The sequence below is a fragment of the Motacilla alba genome, chromosome Z (genome assembly GCF_015832195.1).
Source record: "Motacilla alba alba isolate MOTALB_02 chromosome Z, Motacilla_alba_V1.0_pri, whole genome shotgun sequence".
In the NCBI taxonomy this organism is placed as follows: Eukaryota; Metazoa; Chordata; class Aves; order Passeriformes; family Motacillidae; genus Motacilla; species Motacilla alba.
In genome coordinates this window covers 11066563-11085199 of record NC_052046.1, presented here as the reverse complement: position 1 = coordinate 11085199, position 18637 = coordinate 11066563, and the positions used below count along the sequence as shown (strand labels likewise).

The 18637-nt window shown below is 39.4% G+C and overlaps 1 protein-coding gene across 3 annotated transcripts in view; it reads right to left on the bottom strand.

Moving 5' to 3' along the window:
* The window catches only part of RAI14 (retinoic acid induced 14), an 84743-nt gene that overhangs the window by 3974 nt on the left and 62132 nt on the right, over positions 1-18637 (bottom strand). For 2 of the 3 annotated variants that reach the window (XM_038123564.1, XM_038123565.1), the window contains exons 4-16: positions 16355-16443; positions 14545-14609; positions 10990-11047; positions 10748-10818; positions 9308-9414; positions 6864-7042; positions 6182-6210; positions 5158-5244; positions 4406-4492; positions 3659-3719; positions 3223-3341; positions 1198-2709; positions 301-450 (exon numbers count right to left, since the gene is read on the bottom strand). In XM_038123564.1, coding sequence (XP_037979492.1) covers positions 301-450; positions 1198-2709; positions 3223-3341; positions 3659-3719; positions 4406-4492; positions 5158-5244; positions 6182-6210; positions 6864-7042; positions 9308-9414; positions 10748-10818; positions 10990-11047; positions 14545-14609; positions 16355-16443 — 2614 coding nt within the window. The remainder of the gene's footprint in view (positions 1-300; positions 451-1197; positions 2710-3222; positions 3342-3658; positions 3720-4405; positions 4493-5157; positions 5245-6181; positions 6211-6863; positions 7043-9307; positions 9415-10747; positions 10819-10989; positions 11048-14544; positions 14610-16354; positions 16444-18637) is intronic. The other variant, XM_038123566.1, reaches the window with a different exon arrangement.

Sequence of the window (18637 nt, the reverse complement as noted above, 5' to 3'; positions counted from 1 at the left end):
TAAGGTCTGAGCAGCAGGTTTGGTCACTCCATTTTACTACAAAAAATCTGTTTCTCAACTAGTATGAGAAAAATATGTGGAAGACCAGGTTTCCTTAGTTGTGCTCTTTCTAAAGTGCTGTTAATGACTTGCAAATTCCTCCAAGTTTCAGAGAAACAGAAATTACAGATTTTTTGGATGAAGATTCTTTTCCATGTACTCACTGACTGTACTCTATTTTAAATAAGGCACAGTGAAGAATAGTATGTATTTCTTTGGAGAATTGGGACTAATGTTAGGTTTACAAATTGTCACACTTACAGTCAGTTGGTTTTGCAACTGCTTCACTTGTTGCTGTAACACCTCCAGCTGCTGGCTTTGTCTTTTGGGGGTGCTGGTTGAGTAGGAGAGCTGAGAAAGGCTGTTCAATGCTTCTTTTAATTTGCTAATTTCCTTGGACATTTCATTGATCTAGGGAGGCAAAACACAGGTTTTCATTAAAAGATGCTATGCATACTGTATTCCCATGTGTCTTATCTTTGAGTTATTTGTGACTTAAATCTAAGAAGTGGGGAAAACCAAATTCTAAATAAACTCTATGGACAAACAGAGATGTCACGTAAGAAAAGGGTTACAATGCTCCTCTATTCCCCATCCTAGTCCAGTCTATTCAAACTGCACTTCTCGTTCTGAACATCAGCAATATTTAACAAGAAGGGCTGCATTTACCACCTTTACAAATTCTGCTGCTGAACCAAACACAGCTACCAAAATAGCTCTGTATAAAGGAATTTGTAGTGATGGATATGGTAGCTGCAGAGGAAAATTAGTCAAATAATGCTATGGTTGAGATGATGTAAGAATATGCCACCAGTGAGTTTCTGCTCCTTCCTGATACTTTGTTTTCTTGTATCCTCTGGAATACCTTCCTGCTGTAAATCTCACTTCTTTAACTTCAGCTGCTTGAATAGTGCAAACCCAACCTAAGCAGAACTTAACAGAGGTAAATTGAAAGATTGTGTCTATCTCCACAGGGGAGGGAAACCAACTGCAAAGCCAAACATAGAGAAATCTCCTTCGCCTTCAATACCCGGATTTTCAGAGGGGGAAATGCACTCAGAAGGTACTTGAACCAACATTGTTAGGGCACCCGTGCACCAGTAAACATGCTTTGCACTCTGAACTCACATTACCCCTCCACTGTACTGAGTCACTGACCTTTTTGTCTTTATCTTCTTCTAGTTTTGATGAGTTTTTCATTTCAGTAAGAGCTTCTTGAACTTGGTGGTACTTGTGCTGAAGATCAGTGACCTCCCGTTCCTTTGCCTCAAGCAGAGTATGCATACCTTCTTTTGCTTCTTTCAAGTGCAAAATTTCATTTCTCAGTTTCATGGCATCTAAGGATATATTTTCCTTCTCTCGGATTACATCCTTCAGTTTGGATGATAAAGCACAAACTTCATCCTCTAGTGAGGACTGGAGCTTTTCATATGTGGCCTTGGGTACCATGGCTTCATTAATTGCAGCTTTTTCTTCCAGCAACTCCTTTTCCAGGTTTCTTAATTCGCTTTCCTTGTTGCTAAGCAGTTGTTTGAGATCATTTATTTCTTCCTCCATCTCCTTTATGGTATTTCTCAGTGCATTGATTACCTGACGGTGTTCAGTAATTGGCAAAGAGTTTTGCTTCTGAATGTCTAACAGTTGCTTGAGCTCTTCTGATTCATCTAATACTTTTGCATACTGGGATTTAATTTCTGATAACTCGTTTTCTGCTTTGTATTTCAAAGAATTTGTTACCTCCATCAGTTTCTCATGTTCATCTCTAGGAATGTAGTCTGAAGCTATATCATCTAGAGTTTTTTTCTTCCTATAGTCCTCAAGCTCTGTTTGTGCTTCCTTGTACAACTGAGACAATTCACTAAGTTGCCTGTTGAGCTCATCTATCGTTCTGTGCATCACATCTTTCCTTTCTCCAGCTTCAGCACTAGATTCCAACTGCATCTGATTTGTCAGCTTGTCCTGTAGCCTTTTAATTTCCTCTTGCCCTTCCTTGTACCTTTCAATCAGCAAAGCTTTCTCTTGATTAATGTTATCAATAACTGAACAATATGAATTCTTCATTTCCTCACACTCTTCCACAGACAATTTGCCTGCCACCTTCTGCTCTCTGTCTTCAAACTTCTTCTGTAGCTCTCTCACTTTTTCTTTTTGTCTTTCGCTTTCCTCCAACGCTTTCTTCAATTCTTGCTTAAGTGCTTCAACTTCTCCATATGTAACCTTCAACATACTCAGATCAGAAGTGGTGTCTTCACTTTCAGAGGAAACAAGACCTGGCATCTTTGGCCTTTGTACGTTCAAAATCTCTTTCACGGCTTCCTCATGCCTGTTTTGAGCTTCTTCGAATTTCAAATTCAGATCAGAACCATTTTCTGAAATGTCTGGGCTATTTAAATGATCTGTTTCTGGGCCTCTAGACTGGACTTGAGTTTCCACATGCTTTCTTTTGGCTTCAGAATTCTCTAATTTTCTCTGCACATCCTTTAAGTCTTCCTGGAGGTACTTTATTTTTACTTCTCTGGGGCTCGTCAACTTTTCTTGGATTTGAGTGGTATTTAATGTAGGCTTCAGCTCCTGCGCCAAGAATTCATTTTGTCTCTCTGCTGTTTGCTCAAACTGTGTTTGGGATGAGTAAGATTCTACAGCTGAATCCCCTTCTTTAGGTGTTCTTTCCTGTCCAAAAAAACCCCATCAACAATTGCACAATAAAACCAAGTACATGGTTCTAATTTTTTTAGAATAGAGTAAGTATGGAAGTATTGCCACATCCTATAGAGACAGATGATGAAAGAGCCATAGAAGAAAGTTCTGGAAAAGTTCAAAATTCAGCTGCTCCCATTTAGTCATCTACAGTGAGAGAAGGCAGTAAGTGCCAAGCTCCTCTGAAAGTCTGGGCTGAGCTCCATAAGCTAATAATCAAAGCTATGCAAATTAAAATTCTTCTAGCACAACTGTTAACAACATATTTTAGAATGTAGTTATCATAATAAACAAAGTTATTCAGTAATTTATGGGAAAAGTGAGAAGATCAAAACACTGATTTAATCCTTTGGGGCAGAGTGTTTCCATGATCTTACCTACAAGCTCATTAAAAGATCTTCACAGTACAACTCTTTAACACCGTAAGCAGCTCTTTGTTCTGTCTAGCAGATTAAGAAAGCACCAGAACAGCAAAAAATATGCCACCTGTAATTTGTCCTGCAGCTCCTTATTGTGCAATGTCAGAGAAGCAATTTTTGCTTGCATCAACAGAAGTAGATCTTGTTGGTCAGCTTCAGAACTCACATCCAATAAACAATCAGCACCTTCAGAGGAAAAAAAAATAAGATTCAAAAAGTTTCAAAAAGCTAAAATGCTATTTAGTTAGTTATTCCAACTTTTAAACAGCTTGTTCCGATGGCCACTAAATGCAATGAGCAAGCAAACTGTTCCTACAAACTCCCCAAGAATGTGTTAGGTTAACGCAGTAGAAGCAGGATGTTTTGGTGGGAAGCTGCTTGTGGAATTACAAAATGTCACTCTCAATACTTAGTGTGTCTGATCTTCCAAGTAGAAAGTTACAGAGGTTTTCAGCATTTCATGCCACCTAAAACACCTAATGAGATAAGGATTAATTGTATACCTGTTGTGCTGTCACTCAGTCTGTCTTTATTATCCCTGTGCAAGGAGCTGAATTCCTCCTGCTAAGACATCAAAAGAAAACATTTTCACAGAAAGCAGATGTAAAGCTGGACAGTTCAGCAAGAAAAACTATAGATAGTATAGATTCTGCTGGATAAAGCCTGTCCAAGTGAATGTCTTTTATTTCTGAGGTCTTGTTTAATTGTAGCATGTGGCCACTATTTCAAAGTGTGCTGGAGCCATTCAAGCTCCATTGCCCAATTCCCATTAAATACTAATGAAACACAGGCAACTATCTTGTAAATAGTTTGGAAGACTGCAAACCCTGTGATGAGTAGTAGCAACATACTGACATGTGCTTAAAAATCTTTAGCAACACAAGGTAAAGATTAGACAGAACATACTCAAACCTTTCACTGACATCTTTTGGTAAAATGGTCTCTTTTTGCACCGATTCCATGCACTTTGCTGATATTAGAAATTGAACTCTTGGAACAGTAATACTTTCACAACCATACTTCTAAACACTAACTCACCTATGACTATTTATATGTACATATTTTTCACACATTAAAGTAATCTTTGCACTTGTTTTATGAATTCCATTGAAATAGATTTGGATTCATTTTTGTTCCTGAAATGCAGCTAATTAAGTCACAGGAGACTCTGTGGTCATCAAAATAGAACATCAAGCAAAACAGATTGTGTATTTTCCTTCCCTAAGCTCATAACAAGGGAACACTGATACCTTGCACACTTGATCAGCAAAGAAAGCCTGCCCTTTTCCAGTCATGGGAGTTGAAGTTGATGAGTGTGGAGAGGACAAATCATTAACCTGTAAAAAATTTTATACAAATAGGTATGTATACATACATGCACACACAGGTACCTCTCTAACATGCCTCTATATATATATTTATGTATATATGTATATATACATGTATTAAAGAGTACTTTTACCTGCACTAATATAAGTCACAATTCTAGATTACTTTCAGAGAACAGACCTAATTGTTTAGTGCGCTTCTGAATCATTATTACACAGATTATATTCTGGTTTAAGATTAAACCTAACTATCAAATAGACCTAAATGGTATCAAAACACAGATAAGTCTGGGATTTTTTTGATATGCATATATGCCCATAATAATATTTATCCATATATGTGTATAACTAAAATATAAAGAGCTCATCATTTACTTATTGGAATCACCAAAAAGGACAACAACTTTAGCTGGAAGAAGCAATTGTACAGTAAAATTTGTACCTTGTTTGTACCAAGTTGTATCTTGGACCATGCTGTATTTTAAGCAATTTTGCTTAGTTAATGTAAGCAACATGAGCTTTCATGGTGTCATCCTAATGTCAGGAAAAGCACTCATGGTAAGACAGGCATATAAAATAACAGTGAACAGAGAAAATCCTGCCCACATAACTCTAATAATGTTCAATATGCTTTATATCCCCTAAAAGCATCTCAAAATTGGTCATTTCTTTACCTGAATAGGACTGATAGGAGGAGGTGGGGCTTTGCGTTTTTTTGGAGTTCCACTTCTTTCTGAACTTAATTTAGAGCCTTGATCATGCTGAAAGTTTCACCAGCCAGAAAAGGTAGGTTTGTTAGTTTGGTTAGTAAAGTCTGAGCAAGTTGTTTTATAAAAAAATAAATAAAAAAAATAAATCCCACATTAATATCAACTTTAGCAGCTCATGCAGTGCCTTTTTTCCCCTGGGTAAAGACCACATCTCTACCAACACAAAGATATTAAACATGCCTGACAATAAGAATCTGCTCCCTTGTATACCATGCTTCAGTGAAAACAAACAAGATTTAGTGAAAAAGCAGAAGCTGACAATAGGTTTAGCACCAGTGACCTTAAAACACTTCATTCACACACAGCCCAGTCATGCTATTCTTCACAGCTACCATCTTTCCTCTCCACCAGCTTCTGCCTGAGCCCCCCAAAAAACCCACCTCTGCACTCAGAGAAGGAATGACCAATGCATTGCACCCTTGTCTACTGCCCAGCCACCAGCAGGTCCACAAGGTCTACTGGCACCCCAAGATATGACACTAAATAAAAAATGTAAGAAACTAATTTAATTGCCTAAATCTGCTGTGATTCTCACAGGAAGGGGTCTCCAGCAAAACCAGGGATAACCTTTAATTTTATGTTTTAGAAAGAGAGAATTTCTCTAGATCCTCTTGTCTGCAATTCAAAGAGCCAAGCTCCTGCACTACACACGAGGAAAGCAGGAATCATCCCAGCACACATGCACATATACACTTGCTCTCCTTTCCTCCCCTCCCCAAGGGTGCTGCTGCTGTTACACAGAGAAGGCAAGTCTAAAAGTAGTGTTCCTGAAAAACATTTCTTACCTAAGCAAGAAAAACCTTTTCCATTACATAGTAGTCATGGCAACCCATCTCACAATGACACTTACTAGTGCTTCCGTTACTGTTTTTTGTTACGTTACAAGTCTAGAGAGTCAGAGTAATTTCAAAACCAAAAGGACAAATACCTGCTTCGCTTTTGTTGGAGACTTTGCCTCTGTGGAGCAGAAAAGAAGTGAAATAAAGAGAAGTTATTAAAAGAAGAATTACTTTCTATTTTAACCCACCTCTCTGCTCTGCTTCCCATACCATAGATAAATGGTTTAGTTTTTGAGTTCCTGTCTGAAACCTGAAAAATACAATTTGCAAATTCCATTTCAATCACATTCTTTCTCTGCTACTGTCTGGTTTCATTTTGAGACAAAATCTGAAGAATTATGACAATTCTTATTCTGGTCTTGCACCATTCTTATGCATTAAGTTTCCTACTACAGAAGTCCATTGCAGTTTGACCATAAAATGCTCTGCCTGCTTTAGTTCCTTCTCCAACCCCTCTACTGAAGTGTTCCATGTATAAAAGAGAATCCATTCCAAAGTGTATGCAGAATTTCACAATGCTGCTACATCAACTTGTCTTTCTCCAAAACACCTCTTTTTGGCCTGCTCAGGGTTTTATCCCATGCTAAATATTTGGCCTGCTCAGGGTTTTATCCCATGCTAAATATTACTCTACGGCAAAGAGTTTTTGGGAAGTCTCAGCCAGATAATCTTGAAAATGGTTTTTGCAACATTTCAAGCTACATTTTCAAGTAAATTTGCTCAGTGCTAAATCAAGAAGTGACAAACTGCAGGTCAGCCTCTCTCACATACCCAGGTCCTGCAATATCTTTGAAGACAGGAGGTTCTGGATCCCTGTGTTCTCAGAGAGCTTGGCGTAATGCAGAGCATTCTGTCCAAAGACATCTACTAAATTGACATCTGCACCTCTCCTAAGGAAAGCTTCCACCATGTTAAGGCTACTAGCTTCACAAGCCATCATCAAAGCAGTTCTGAAAAAGAGAAAAAAAAAACCCAAAACACAAACAGCAAGTGTCAAGGCATTCTCTTTAGCAGTTCATTTCTTCAGAGAAAAAAAATATTGTGACTGTTATCGTGCAATAAAGTCCAAAATTCCATTAGCATGTTTATTGGTACATAAATGTGACTTCTCTTTCTCCTTACAAACACTTGCCAGCTCTTCCTCCTCTTCCTCATACATTCCAGCTGCAAATACAGGTCTGCAAACATTTCTAAATATGGCTTCCTGAGGCTGAGAGGAAAGTCATAGATAGAAATGGCTGCAGGGTGAAGTCAGACAAACAAACCTCACTGCTACGTTCTGATTACAGTGGTGGTACAACATGAAAACCTTTATTTCATTCCTGCTCTCCTCCACATGTTGCGATCAAGACAAAATAGACAAACAGATTTCAGTCAAAAAGATAATTAAATCTAAAAGATCTTCAGTGAGTCCAAGAGATGAGTTTGACCTCAAACCCTGTGCTACTGGCAGCCTGAAAAAAGGAAAAAAGGAGTTCATGTCAGCACAAGCAATTCCCTGTCCTACACAGGGCAGCTGCACAGAGACAGCTCCTAGAGTAAGCATAGCATACAGAAGGAATCTTATCCTACATGTATTTGCTTCTCTCAATTGTTTGAAGGCATCATAAAAGACATACAGAATAATCACAAACACACAGAAAACCTCACCTTTCAAGCATGTTCTAATACTGCCTTCCTGCTCAGGAACAGTTCTCCTTTCTCAGCCTGAAAACATGTCTTATAGGTTGGCCAAGTTTATTGCTAAATACATTCCTCAGTGCAGATACAATGCTGAAAAGTTACTACTTTTCAGTGATAATAGTGATAATATTTGCTAACTATTAAGACAACAGTTTCACTAATGAATTAAACATACTCTCTGTAATGGGTGAGTCACTTGGAAAAGTGATGGTGTTGCAGTACTGTGCTAAAAGTAGTGGTGAGTGATAACTTGGATAACACCTCCAGAGTCACAGGGATGGTTTTAGATTACCAAAATAATTCACTTAGTCTGGACATGATAGGAATCTGGAGATGCCATTTTCCAAGGTTATCCCTTTCTTCTCCCAGTGAGGTTTCTCCTGTTTCAGTAAAATCTTAACTACTTCTGTGAACATGAGATGCAGAATTAGTCACTCCCCTCACCACAATTCAAGCAGGAAGTAAACCAGCACATTCCATGTTACAGTTTTTTGTTGCTTCTACATTCAGTACTATCTTAAAAAAAATACAAAAATGGGAGTCCTATTGGTGACAGAAACTCCTTCATCCAATTAAAGCAGAAAGTCTTAACACTGTCTGCTGATTAAACACTAGGAGAGTGAGAGGAAGGCAGAGGCCCCAGAGTGTGCAGCACCACAGGTGCAAAGCACCAATGAGGCCATGAAAACTGACAGAAAACAAAGGGGTTTTCTTCAGACAACTGGAAATAAAGAGCACTCTAATGAACTTTGGATTGATAAAAAAACAAGTTAGGGCCCAGTCTCAAATTCACAGGTACCACCAGAGAACAGAATCAGCATTGTGTCACACAAAATAATCAAAATTGATATGAAGTGTAAGTGCAAAGTCTCGTCAGTATCCTACTTTACCTCCACAATTGAACCAGCTGTTCATAAAACAGTCCATAATTTTCTAAGACTCTTGATCTTTGTCAGTATCATCAGAACAAGCACATTTTTTACTACAAGGATGTTGCTTTTCAAGAAGTTGTCTGATACATGCACTGTCTTTTAATCCAGAAAAATCTCTAATTGGCACCTTCTTAAAAAAACAGCATCTCCACAATAGAGATTTACTGCATTTGTTTTCTTGCTGCTGTAGCTGCGTTATGGCAGAAAAAGCAAGCCTCACAGATTTTACTCACAAGTAGCAGTTTTAACGATTTAAATTGGAGGTATTAACTCATTCCAAGAAGAGAGCAGCATTTTAAACTGGAAACTTAGAAAGTGATGTGTGGGTGAGTGCTATCAATCATATTTGTACAGGAATCATTTAAATGCTCCGGTATCCCAAGGGAAATCTTACAGGCAGATTAGTTTCATAGCCACACAGTTTCTGCTTCATCTTTTACTTCAGTCAGAATTCTGTAAGCCTTCTCAGCAATCAGGATATGCTGTCTAGTATAGAAAGTATTATTTCACCTAACATCAACTATTTTGGGAAGGATTTGAGAAGAAATCTTCATTTGACAGTCAGCTTTGGTGAAGAATCAACATGTTAACATGCTGTACCTTCCATTTTTATCCCTCGTGTTGATGTCTGCTCCATGATCAAGGAGGTATTTGCAGACTTCTGTATGACCATTTTGTACTGCAAGCAGCAGAGGTATGTTCCCATCCTAGAAATGCATATAAAGAAACTATGAACAGTATTCCATCCACTTACAAAGGCACACTGAGATTTAAAGTCAACTACAAATTTTACCTTTACATACCAAAAATGAGGTGCTATTAGCATCTGGGTACTGTAAACATAACTGAGTGTGTTATAATTCCTTTCTTGTCTGTTGGGGATGATGCAAAACACAGGGAGTAGGAACTTGCTTTTGTACTCTCTTCGCTGTTTGCTCAATGCTAAAACACAATTATTTTGAAACTACAAAATAACTTTCCATAGCTCCACAACAAAAAATGGTAATTTTAACTAAGTATTGGGCAAAAATACAAAATTTCATTAAGTCATGGAATAACACAGTTGGAAGACACCTTTAGAGGCATCTGGGGTTTCTCCCACTTCTTCCTTAATCCAAAGCTAGGCAAACTTCAAGTTTCAGCACACTGCTCAGAGACTTGTCCATTCACATTTTTTAAGCATCTCCAAAGGTAAAGACACAGCTTTAAGTACCAGTTCCAGTGTTTGACCACCTTCAAGGTGAGGTTATTTTTTTACTAGTAGCTAACTGGAATTTCCCAATTAGGTCCACTACCCAAATTCTGACCATTCCTTATCATTTTGTCATGCACCTCTGAGGCTGGTCTCTCCTATACCTGGGCATGATGTAGCTCAGGACATTTTTAAGATACTCTTACAGCCTTAAGACTGAACAAACCTTTTATGCTTTTAAAATGCATCTCCTGAAATCTTAGATCAGATGTCTATGTCTGTGCCAAAACCAAACAAGTTTGAGTATCTTTATCACTTCCTGCCTGGCCTATGCTTCACAGATCCCTTCCTTTTGTTATTAGGTTTTCTATCAGGCAGTTTTATCATTCCCAAAACCAGACCTGGTTGGTTGTAGACACTTCACAGTAGTGTCTCTGAACCTTTGGAATATGTGAGGTACATTTGTTCCCCTCAGGCATATCACGCTCTGATTGGGCTTTGTGAGCATTTTGCAGCCCTTGGCCACATACTGGGCCTTTTCCAAAGCCTCCTAGGGACAATGGAAACACTTTTAATTGTTTTGAACGTGTAAGAATTGATTCTATCTACCTGTGGCAATGTCCCAAAAATCAGCAAATCCTGCCACTATGGTATCAGATTGTGAAGTGCTTCCACACCTCTGCAATGGCAAGCTGCAAAAGGAACTTCCTCCAGCAGAGAAACCCTGAAGGTGTGAGCACAGCATTGCTTTGAACTTCTGCACCCGAGATGGAGCGTGGTAAGGCATGGAATGAGGGTGATAAAAGCTCTGAAGTATCTGCAGTACACACAGGAGAGGAGGTACGTACCAAATCTTTGATGTTAATGGGACATTTGTGCTCACACAGGAGTTGAACTGCCTGAAGACACCCACATGCAGCTAAAACAAAATAAAATTAAATTAAAAAAACAAGACAATTGTGAAAGTCCATTAAACCCCAATTTCAAAATTTGTGCAGTATTACAGTGGGGTACAAAAAGAAATTCTAGGCTGATAAGCTAGGAATATCAAGCACAACCATATAGCACAGACTTTCATCAAAGAAGTTACCTGCATAATGTAAAGCTGTTTTCCCAGAATTGTCAGTGCTGTCAGCTGGGCATTTACTCTGCACAATTCGATATGGAAAAGGAAAAAAAGCAATTAGAGAAATACAAATACAAAATAAAACATATGTTTTATATAGACAGAGTGCTTAATATCTTTGCAAAAAGATTCACGTGCTGCTTCAGAGAAGAACACTGAAGGAAGGTACAGCCTCTCTCTCTACCAATCTGGTATTTCCTGTCTTTACACCAACTTATATTGAAGCCATAGGAAATCCTCATGGTTAAGAGAACTGTCCCTAAAAAATGTTATGGTTTCAGAATGATTTAAGTCAGTAAATAAAATAAATACATAAATAAATAAATAATGTAATAAATAGATCAGTAAATAAAATCTCTCCTTTGCCTCAGATTTTTTTTTCTTTTTAACATTAGCGTAAAAGCTAAAGCAACCATGTCCTAAAGCAATTTGTCTTGCATTTCATAAAACCATGCCAAGATTTGGATTAGAAGAGACCTTAAAGATCATCTTGTTCCAACTCCCTGCCATGGGCAGGGACACATTCCACTAGACCAGGTTGCTCAATGCCCCATCCAGCATGGCCTTGAACACTGCCAGGGATGGGGCATACACAGCTTCTCTAGGCAACCTGTGCCACTGCCTCACAATAAAGAATTTCTTCCTAATACCAAATCTAAACTACCCTCCTGCAGTTTGAGCCGTTGCCACTTGTCCTATCACAACATACCCATGTAAAAGTTCCCTCTTTGGTTTTCTTGTGTGGCCCCTTTAGACACCAAAAAGCAGCTCTAAGGTCTCCTGGGACTCTTCTCTTCTCCAGGCTAAACACCACAGTCTCAGCCTTTCCTCACAGCAGACGTGCCCCATCCCCCTTGCTGCCTTAGGTTTTAGCTTTCATATTATCCAGAATCTGTGCTGCATTAGTTCATAACTCTGAACTCCATATAAAGTGTTAGCAAGTTCTTTTCACAGTTAAGTTAGACAAAACAATCCTATTCCAAGGATTTCCAAGGTGTCCAAGGTGTCCAAGGACACTGTTGCAGCTTCAGGCCCAAAAAGTACAAACAACAGCAAATTGAGGAGAGCAATCTGGGAGGATGGGACTTCATAACCTGAAGCTGTAATGGGACAATTAACCCCAATACATAAATGAACCAAAACTTATAAAAGTGAAAACTTTTATTGTCCATCTTGGGTGTAGCCTGGCCTCAGCCAGGCTCTTGTACTGCCCAAGATGTATCCTTTGAAGGCCTTTCTAATAAATACCTACTTTATTCCTTTAACACTGTCCAACCTCTGTTCTAGGTAGCCTCTCAAGGCATCACTCTGATCACCCTGTTCTGTGCTGGCTCCAGCAGGTCCCTGTCCCTCCTGTGCTGGGAGCCCAGGGCTGGATGCAGTGCTCCAGGTGGGTCTCAGCAGAGCAGAGCAGAGGGGCAGAATCCCCTCCCTCCCCTGCTGCCCACGGGGCTCTGGATGCAGCCCAGGACATGTTTGGCTCTCTGGGCTGACCGAGGTGCAGCACCAGCACTTGGCCGCGTTAAAGTTCATGAGGTTCCCATGGGCCCACTGTCAAATGCAATAAGGATTCATTAGCATTTTAAAAATAAGCACCAACAATCCAGTTACATGCTGTTGTACTACAATTATCAGATGCTACTGATTAATCTAGACTTCAAAGCAATAAATAGTACTGAAAAAATAATTCAAATCCTTATCAAGGCTCATTTTGGCACAGAAGATTTTTGTTTCAGTTACAGCAAAGAGAGAGTATTATAGAAACCTAGGTTCATTTTGGTTGGAAATAGTCATCATGATCATCAAATCCAACTATTAACCCAGTACTGCCAAGTTAATCACTGAGACATGTCTCACATCTACACATCTCTTAAATCCCTCCAGGTGAAGAAATTTTCCTAATATCCAACTTAAAGCTCCCTGTGTGCAACTTGAGGCCATTTCCTCTTTTCTCATTGTGATATGGTCTATCCTAGGCCTCCTTTTCCCCCGGCTAAACGCCACCAGCTCCCTCAGCTGCTCCTTACAGGACTGGCTCTCTAAACCCTTCACAAGTTTCAAAGCTTTTCATTGGACAGTTGGTTGCTTTCGTTTCTAGAAAACAAACATTAACTTTTGACTTTTACATGCAGCACTGTCTCTAGCACACCTGTGATAATCTAGGAGAACAGGATCACATAGACCATTACAACCTGTAACAAAAATGTCATGATTCTGCCCGTGTAAAATAATTACTCAGCCCCTTTTGGCTCAACACCATTTAGACATTCCTTGCACACACACTTTGGTCCACAGAAGATAATCCTAAGAGCATGAATTACTGGAGGATATGACCAACAGGTCTGCACTTAGGAATGTATTTATAAACCCGCGTATTGAAATGAAAGTAGAAAAACATCAACAAAAGCAGTGTGTGGTAGCAGCAGGCAGGTGGAAGGGCAGCAGCTCCACGGTTGGCTCGGAGTGGCGCTGCCTGCGATGCCAGCAGTGACGGCCTGATGGCGACGTGGATCGTGGCTGAGGATAACCCTTCCCGCCCGCCGGGCAGACTGCTTGCAAGCGGTGTGGAGGTGGGAATCAGTGAAACTGGACCCTGTGTTGTCAGAGACGCTGACAGAGGTCATTCACTGGACAGCTGGAGAGCCCTGAGGCAACCAGGGAAAAACAATCTGGAGGTCGGGATATAGGATATGTTCTCTTTCTGCACCATCGTGTTCAAGTGTTTGTTAATCATTACTTCATCTGTATTCTCAGTCTGTATTCATTATTTTATCTGAGATCTGATAACTCCAAACTTAGAAAAATCTGTTCTGTTTCTCTGATCACCACCATGAAAACTTACCTATATTTCTGAAATGGAAGTGAGATGGACAACTTCTTTGCTTACTAACACTCATCTTCAACAGAATGAGACTCTTCTGCTCATCTCCACTTTTGTTTTTCTTATTTTCTCTCTCCATTCTTTCAACTCCCTTTCTAGCCCTTAACTGTCCTTTTACCTCATTTCATTGAAGATTTGATTATTTCCATATTATTTTTGGATCTAAACTACTTTGTTTTTGTCTCTTTTTTACTTTAAACTTGAAAATGTTTCTATGGTGAACAGACAGAGAGCATTCCAGTGGAACATTATCAGAATCCCCACAGAAGTGAAAAACCTTTTCCCCTGTAACTCTTAATCCACCTAATTCCAAGTCGTCCAACCACACAGACAAAACACAGGAAGTTAAACTGAAGCTACAACCTACTTGAAACCCAACCAAGCTATGTCAGAGCAGCTGGACATGGAAAACTATTTGCAGACCACTCATGGAAGATACACTGTTTTCTATCATCCATTCACAGTGCCTGAAAGGTCTTAATGTTTAAACTCTTAATGTTTAAACTCTTGATGCGCGCCTCTGGATGCCAAGGAGATAGAACAGTATAGACAAGTGGTGCAGATTATTAGCACAAAATGAGTCTAATGAAAGCAAAAGGAAATTTCAAAAATCAAAATTAATTTGAGTTTTCTTTTACCTGAAGTAACCGCCTAATGCAATCAGGGTGGCTGTTCTTTGCTGCAAGATGTAAAGCACTGTGCCCTAAAAGAATAAAAGCAAAGTAAATTAATTATTCAATCATGCCAAAGCACAAGAATAAAACCTTCCATGACAAAGGCAAAATCTTGAATTATCTGTCTTGTTCCTATCACAACACATAAAAAGTAAACGTAGAGAAAATACAGTAAAACCTACATTGAGCAGAATGTCTTTACTACCTGTTGTTCAGGCAAGTAACAGAATAATCTTAAAGTATTCATTCATATAAAGGCATGACACAAACATTGTGTCAGACTACACCTATGAAGAAACAAGTCTAAGATTGTACATTATGTCTTGTTTCTTAGAAAACAATTTTCCAGTATTACACAGCCTCCCTTGCATATGGATGTCTGTTGGTGTCATGATTTTTGCTCTTTGACAATGAAAACATACCCAGCATCAAGAACAAAGCCTGCCAAATTCACCATCTACAACTATATTAAGTTTGTGTCACCAACAAAGTACACATCGAAGACTCAAACACAGGCCTACTTTGGTTTGCACCTCACAGATTTCCTATTCCCTATCAAACACAGATCTACTCTTCACTGAATTCATGATGATTTACTGATTATGGATTTATGATGAAACACTGAAGTCTCTCCTCCAGCTTCATCTTACAGAGCATCTGAAAAATTGATGACAAGACAGCAAAAGCAGAAATTATCCATGCAACTAAGAAAAGAAGGACCCAGGATTTAGTCGTCAATAAATACAAAGACACTTGTGACAGGAAGCTCTCATTGCAAATGGTGTGACTTTCACAGAGAAGAATTTCACTAAAGAGTACTGGGCTGACACTCTCAGGTGGAAGTAGGCAGGCAACCTTTTACTACCCAAGTGACCAATAATTCATCAGGTAAGGTGAAGCATGAGTGTGGAATTATAGTCTGCACCAGGCATATATACTCCCTAATCATTACGTAAATTGTGAATGCTTCTTCCACTATCACAGACACTTCTTTATATATAGAGGCAAATGATTCCTACCTACATATGACAGAGATGGCCTCAGGCTGCAATAAGTGGCAAAACAGAACCCATGAGGCCAGCAATTACAGATCATTACTGGAAAGACAGTGCTGACAAGTCATCCAGGTGGCTCAGCTAGCTAGAGAAACTGCTGGACACAGATTCTGAAGATGTGAAATCAACTGAAATCTATTGAGAAGAGTTTGCCAGTTTCAAATTCAGCTCCCATCATTCTCCTAGCAGAGCAGTAATTAAGCACAGGACTTTTGAGAACTGAGACATCATACTTAACAGCTCTCAGCTCTGTTTTGGCCTGTATCAGCTGTTTTCACTGTGTCATAATCCTGAAGAAATGTCTTACTGCAACTCCTGTAAAGTTAATGGGATTAATAGCTTGGATAAACATGAAAGTAAAAAATTAAGATCTTGATGCAACCTGTAATAATAAGAAGAGGTGGGGAAGGATAATTATTTTTCATCTTTTTTTTTCTTCACTTAAAAATAACAATTAAAAAATCAAGCAAATATTTGGTATCTGGAACCCACTACAAATACAGAAATTTTTAATATTAGGACAAAAGTTTTTAAGGACTTTAGATTCTGAATTCTCTGTGCAGGAAAGCCAATATGCCCAAAACTGCAAGTGTTACAACTGCTTTTCCTACAAGGTGTGTGGGGAAAAGCAAAGTTGTCAAATCTGTGCTTTCACTCTGCACATCAATAACTACAGAAGCAAATTGAGTGTATCATGCTACTTGTGTAGAGAGACATACCTGCACCATCTTGGGCTGTCACATCTGCACCATGTGTCACCATAATCCTGAGGCACTCTGCATGCCCTTTCGTGGCTGCCAGGTGAAAACTGGAAGAGAGCATTTACCATTACTTTTATCATTACTAAAATATCTTTTCTCTTTCATTCACTAACTGCATACTGGCAAGTTCTTCCCCCCCTGTCCTTAGATCTTTTGGCATCCTTCCATTTCCTCCCAGGAAGATAACAGCTCTGGAAGTGAGATGGCACATCAGAAAGACTTTGTAGTCATACTTCCATACTGCAGGTCAGATAGTGTGTTCATTTTGGGACTCTCATTAGAAGAAAGATGTTGATGTGCTGGAACATGTCCAGAGAAGGGTAATGAGGCTGGCAAAGATTTGAGAACAAGTTCTGTGAGGAGCAGCTGAGGGAGCTGGGATGTTTAGTCTGGAGAAAAGGAGGCTCAAGAGGGACCTTATGATTCTCTACAGCTGCCTGACAGGAGGGTGTAGCCAGCTGGGGGCTGGTCTCTTCTCCCAGGTAACTAGGGATAGGATGAGAGGAAATGGCCTCAAGTTGCAGCAGGGGAGGTTAGATTGGACATGAGGAAAAATTTGTTGACTGAAAGGGTTGTCGAGCACTGGAAAAAGCTGCCCAGGGAGCTGGTGGTGTTACCATCCCTGGAAGGTTCTTGTACATATTTAAGGGACGGGTAGATGTGCCATTGGTGGGGGAACACTGTTTAGTGGTGGATGTGGGTTGCTGGGTTAATGGTTGGACTCAATGATCTCAGAGGTCTTTTCCAACCTGAACAACACCACGATTCTATGATTTTACACAGACAGCTGTCTCATCAGCTCATATCATATACTTTATGTACACCTAGTCCCACACAATTTCTAAACTTATGTCCTTAGTGATGTAATATAACCCCAAAGAATGCCTGGGCTTGGGGAATTAATAAAGAAAACAGTCATAATAACTGACTTTGTTCAAGACAATTTAGTCAGAGTAGTCAGATTTAGTGAGATTTAGTCAGATTTAGTTAGATTTTCCCCTTTTAGTGGACAAAATTTGGTTCCTCTAAAACATGAATCTACATTTCCTTAATTAAACTACATAAAGTTGTACTTCTGCACTGTCCTTTATAAAGCTCATCTTTCCTTCGTGTATGGGGGAAAACACTTTACTGCGAGTATCACCTGGAGAAATCAAAGCTACTGAGTATCTGGGAGATTGTGCCAGAGATGTATTTTTTCCACCTGTGGTTTTGCTGTTCACCCCAAGCACCTGCTTGCTTAAACAGTGTGAAACTGCAGACGTTACGAACCACACCACGGCAGGATGCGCTTCCAAGCATCAATTACCTAAGAAGTAATTACAGAACAAACCAAAGGAATTATACTGAATTCAAGCCTTTTTACATCTGAGATTTTATGTTTATCCTCAGGCTGGGCACATCAAGATTCATAGCTTCTATCAAGATTCAGTGCCACAGAGATGCTGCTGACTTCATTTTGCCCTGAAGCAAAAATGAAGGGAAAGCTTCTGAAAACAGAGAAGTTTATATTCTCCTGGTGCATGACATGCCAATGTTGTCAAGTTTTCAGATATGGGCAGACATGGGTAGGACATGTGAGTCCTACCAACATTAGCCTGATGCGCACAGAGCAGTTTTTCAGTGGGAGTAATGTAAAACAAGAATTAAAGACAAAACACTTCTAATTACTATTTCTTTGTGTGTGGAAAATTAGAACCATCATCAAACATGCACCAAATTGAAAGAGCCAGTATTCCTGGGATGGTTTCTAATATCTTTTGAAGGAAGTATTAATTTTTAAATTATGCACCCCTGCGTAAAAGGGATTTTCCCCTGGAATGTAAAAGAAACATCATAAATCATGGAGCCACATCAACTACTATATTTTGGAGTTTATATTTTGAACAACTTCCTCCTTCAAGCGTTAAAATTAACAGTGAAAGTTTAGCCTGCTAACCAGGGAAACTTGTAACAACAGGCAGGAATGAGATGGTTATTTCAGACAGAGTCTGTGAACTACAACATCATGTTTCTCTAAGCCATAGACTTCTTGAAAACTCAGCAGAGACCTACAAACAACATCTGGCAAAGAGAGGAGCATTAACCAAAACAGGAGAAGTCCTGGAACAGAGTTGTCTATCAAGTACAGCAACCACCTCACTTCCTAGGAGGAGTCCTTCCTTCTACACTGGCTGACGCTGATTGCAAATGGGAGACAGGCAGTGCTTAAGCCTTGAACCTTTCTCTGCAAATATAAAA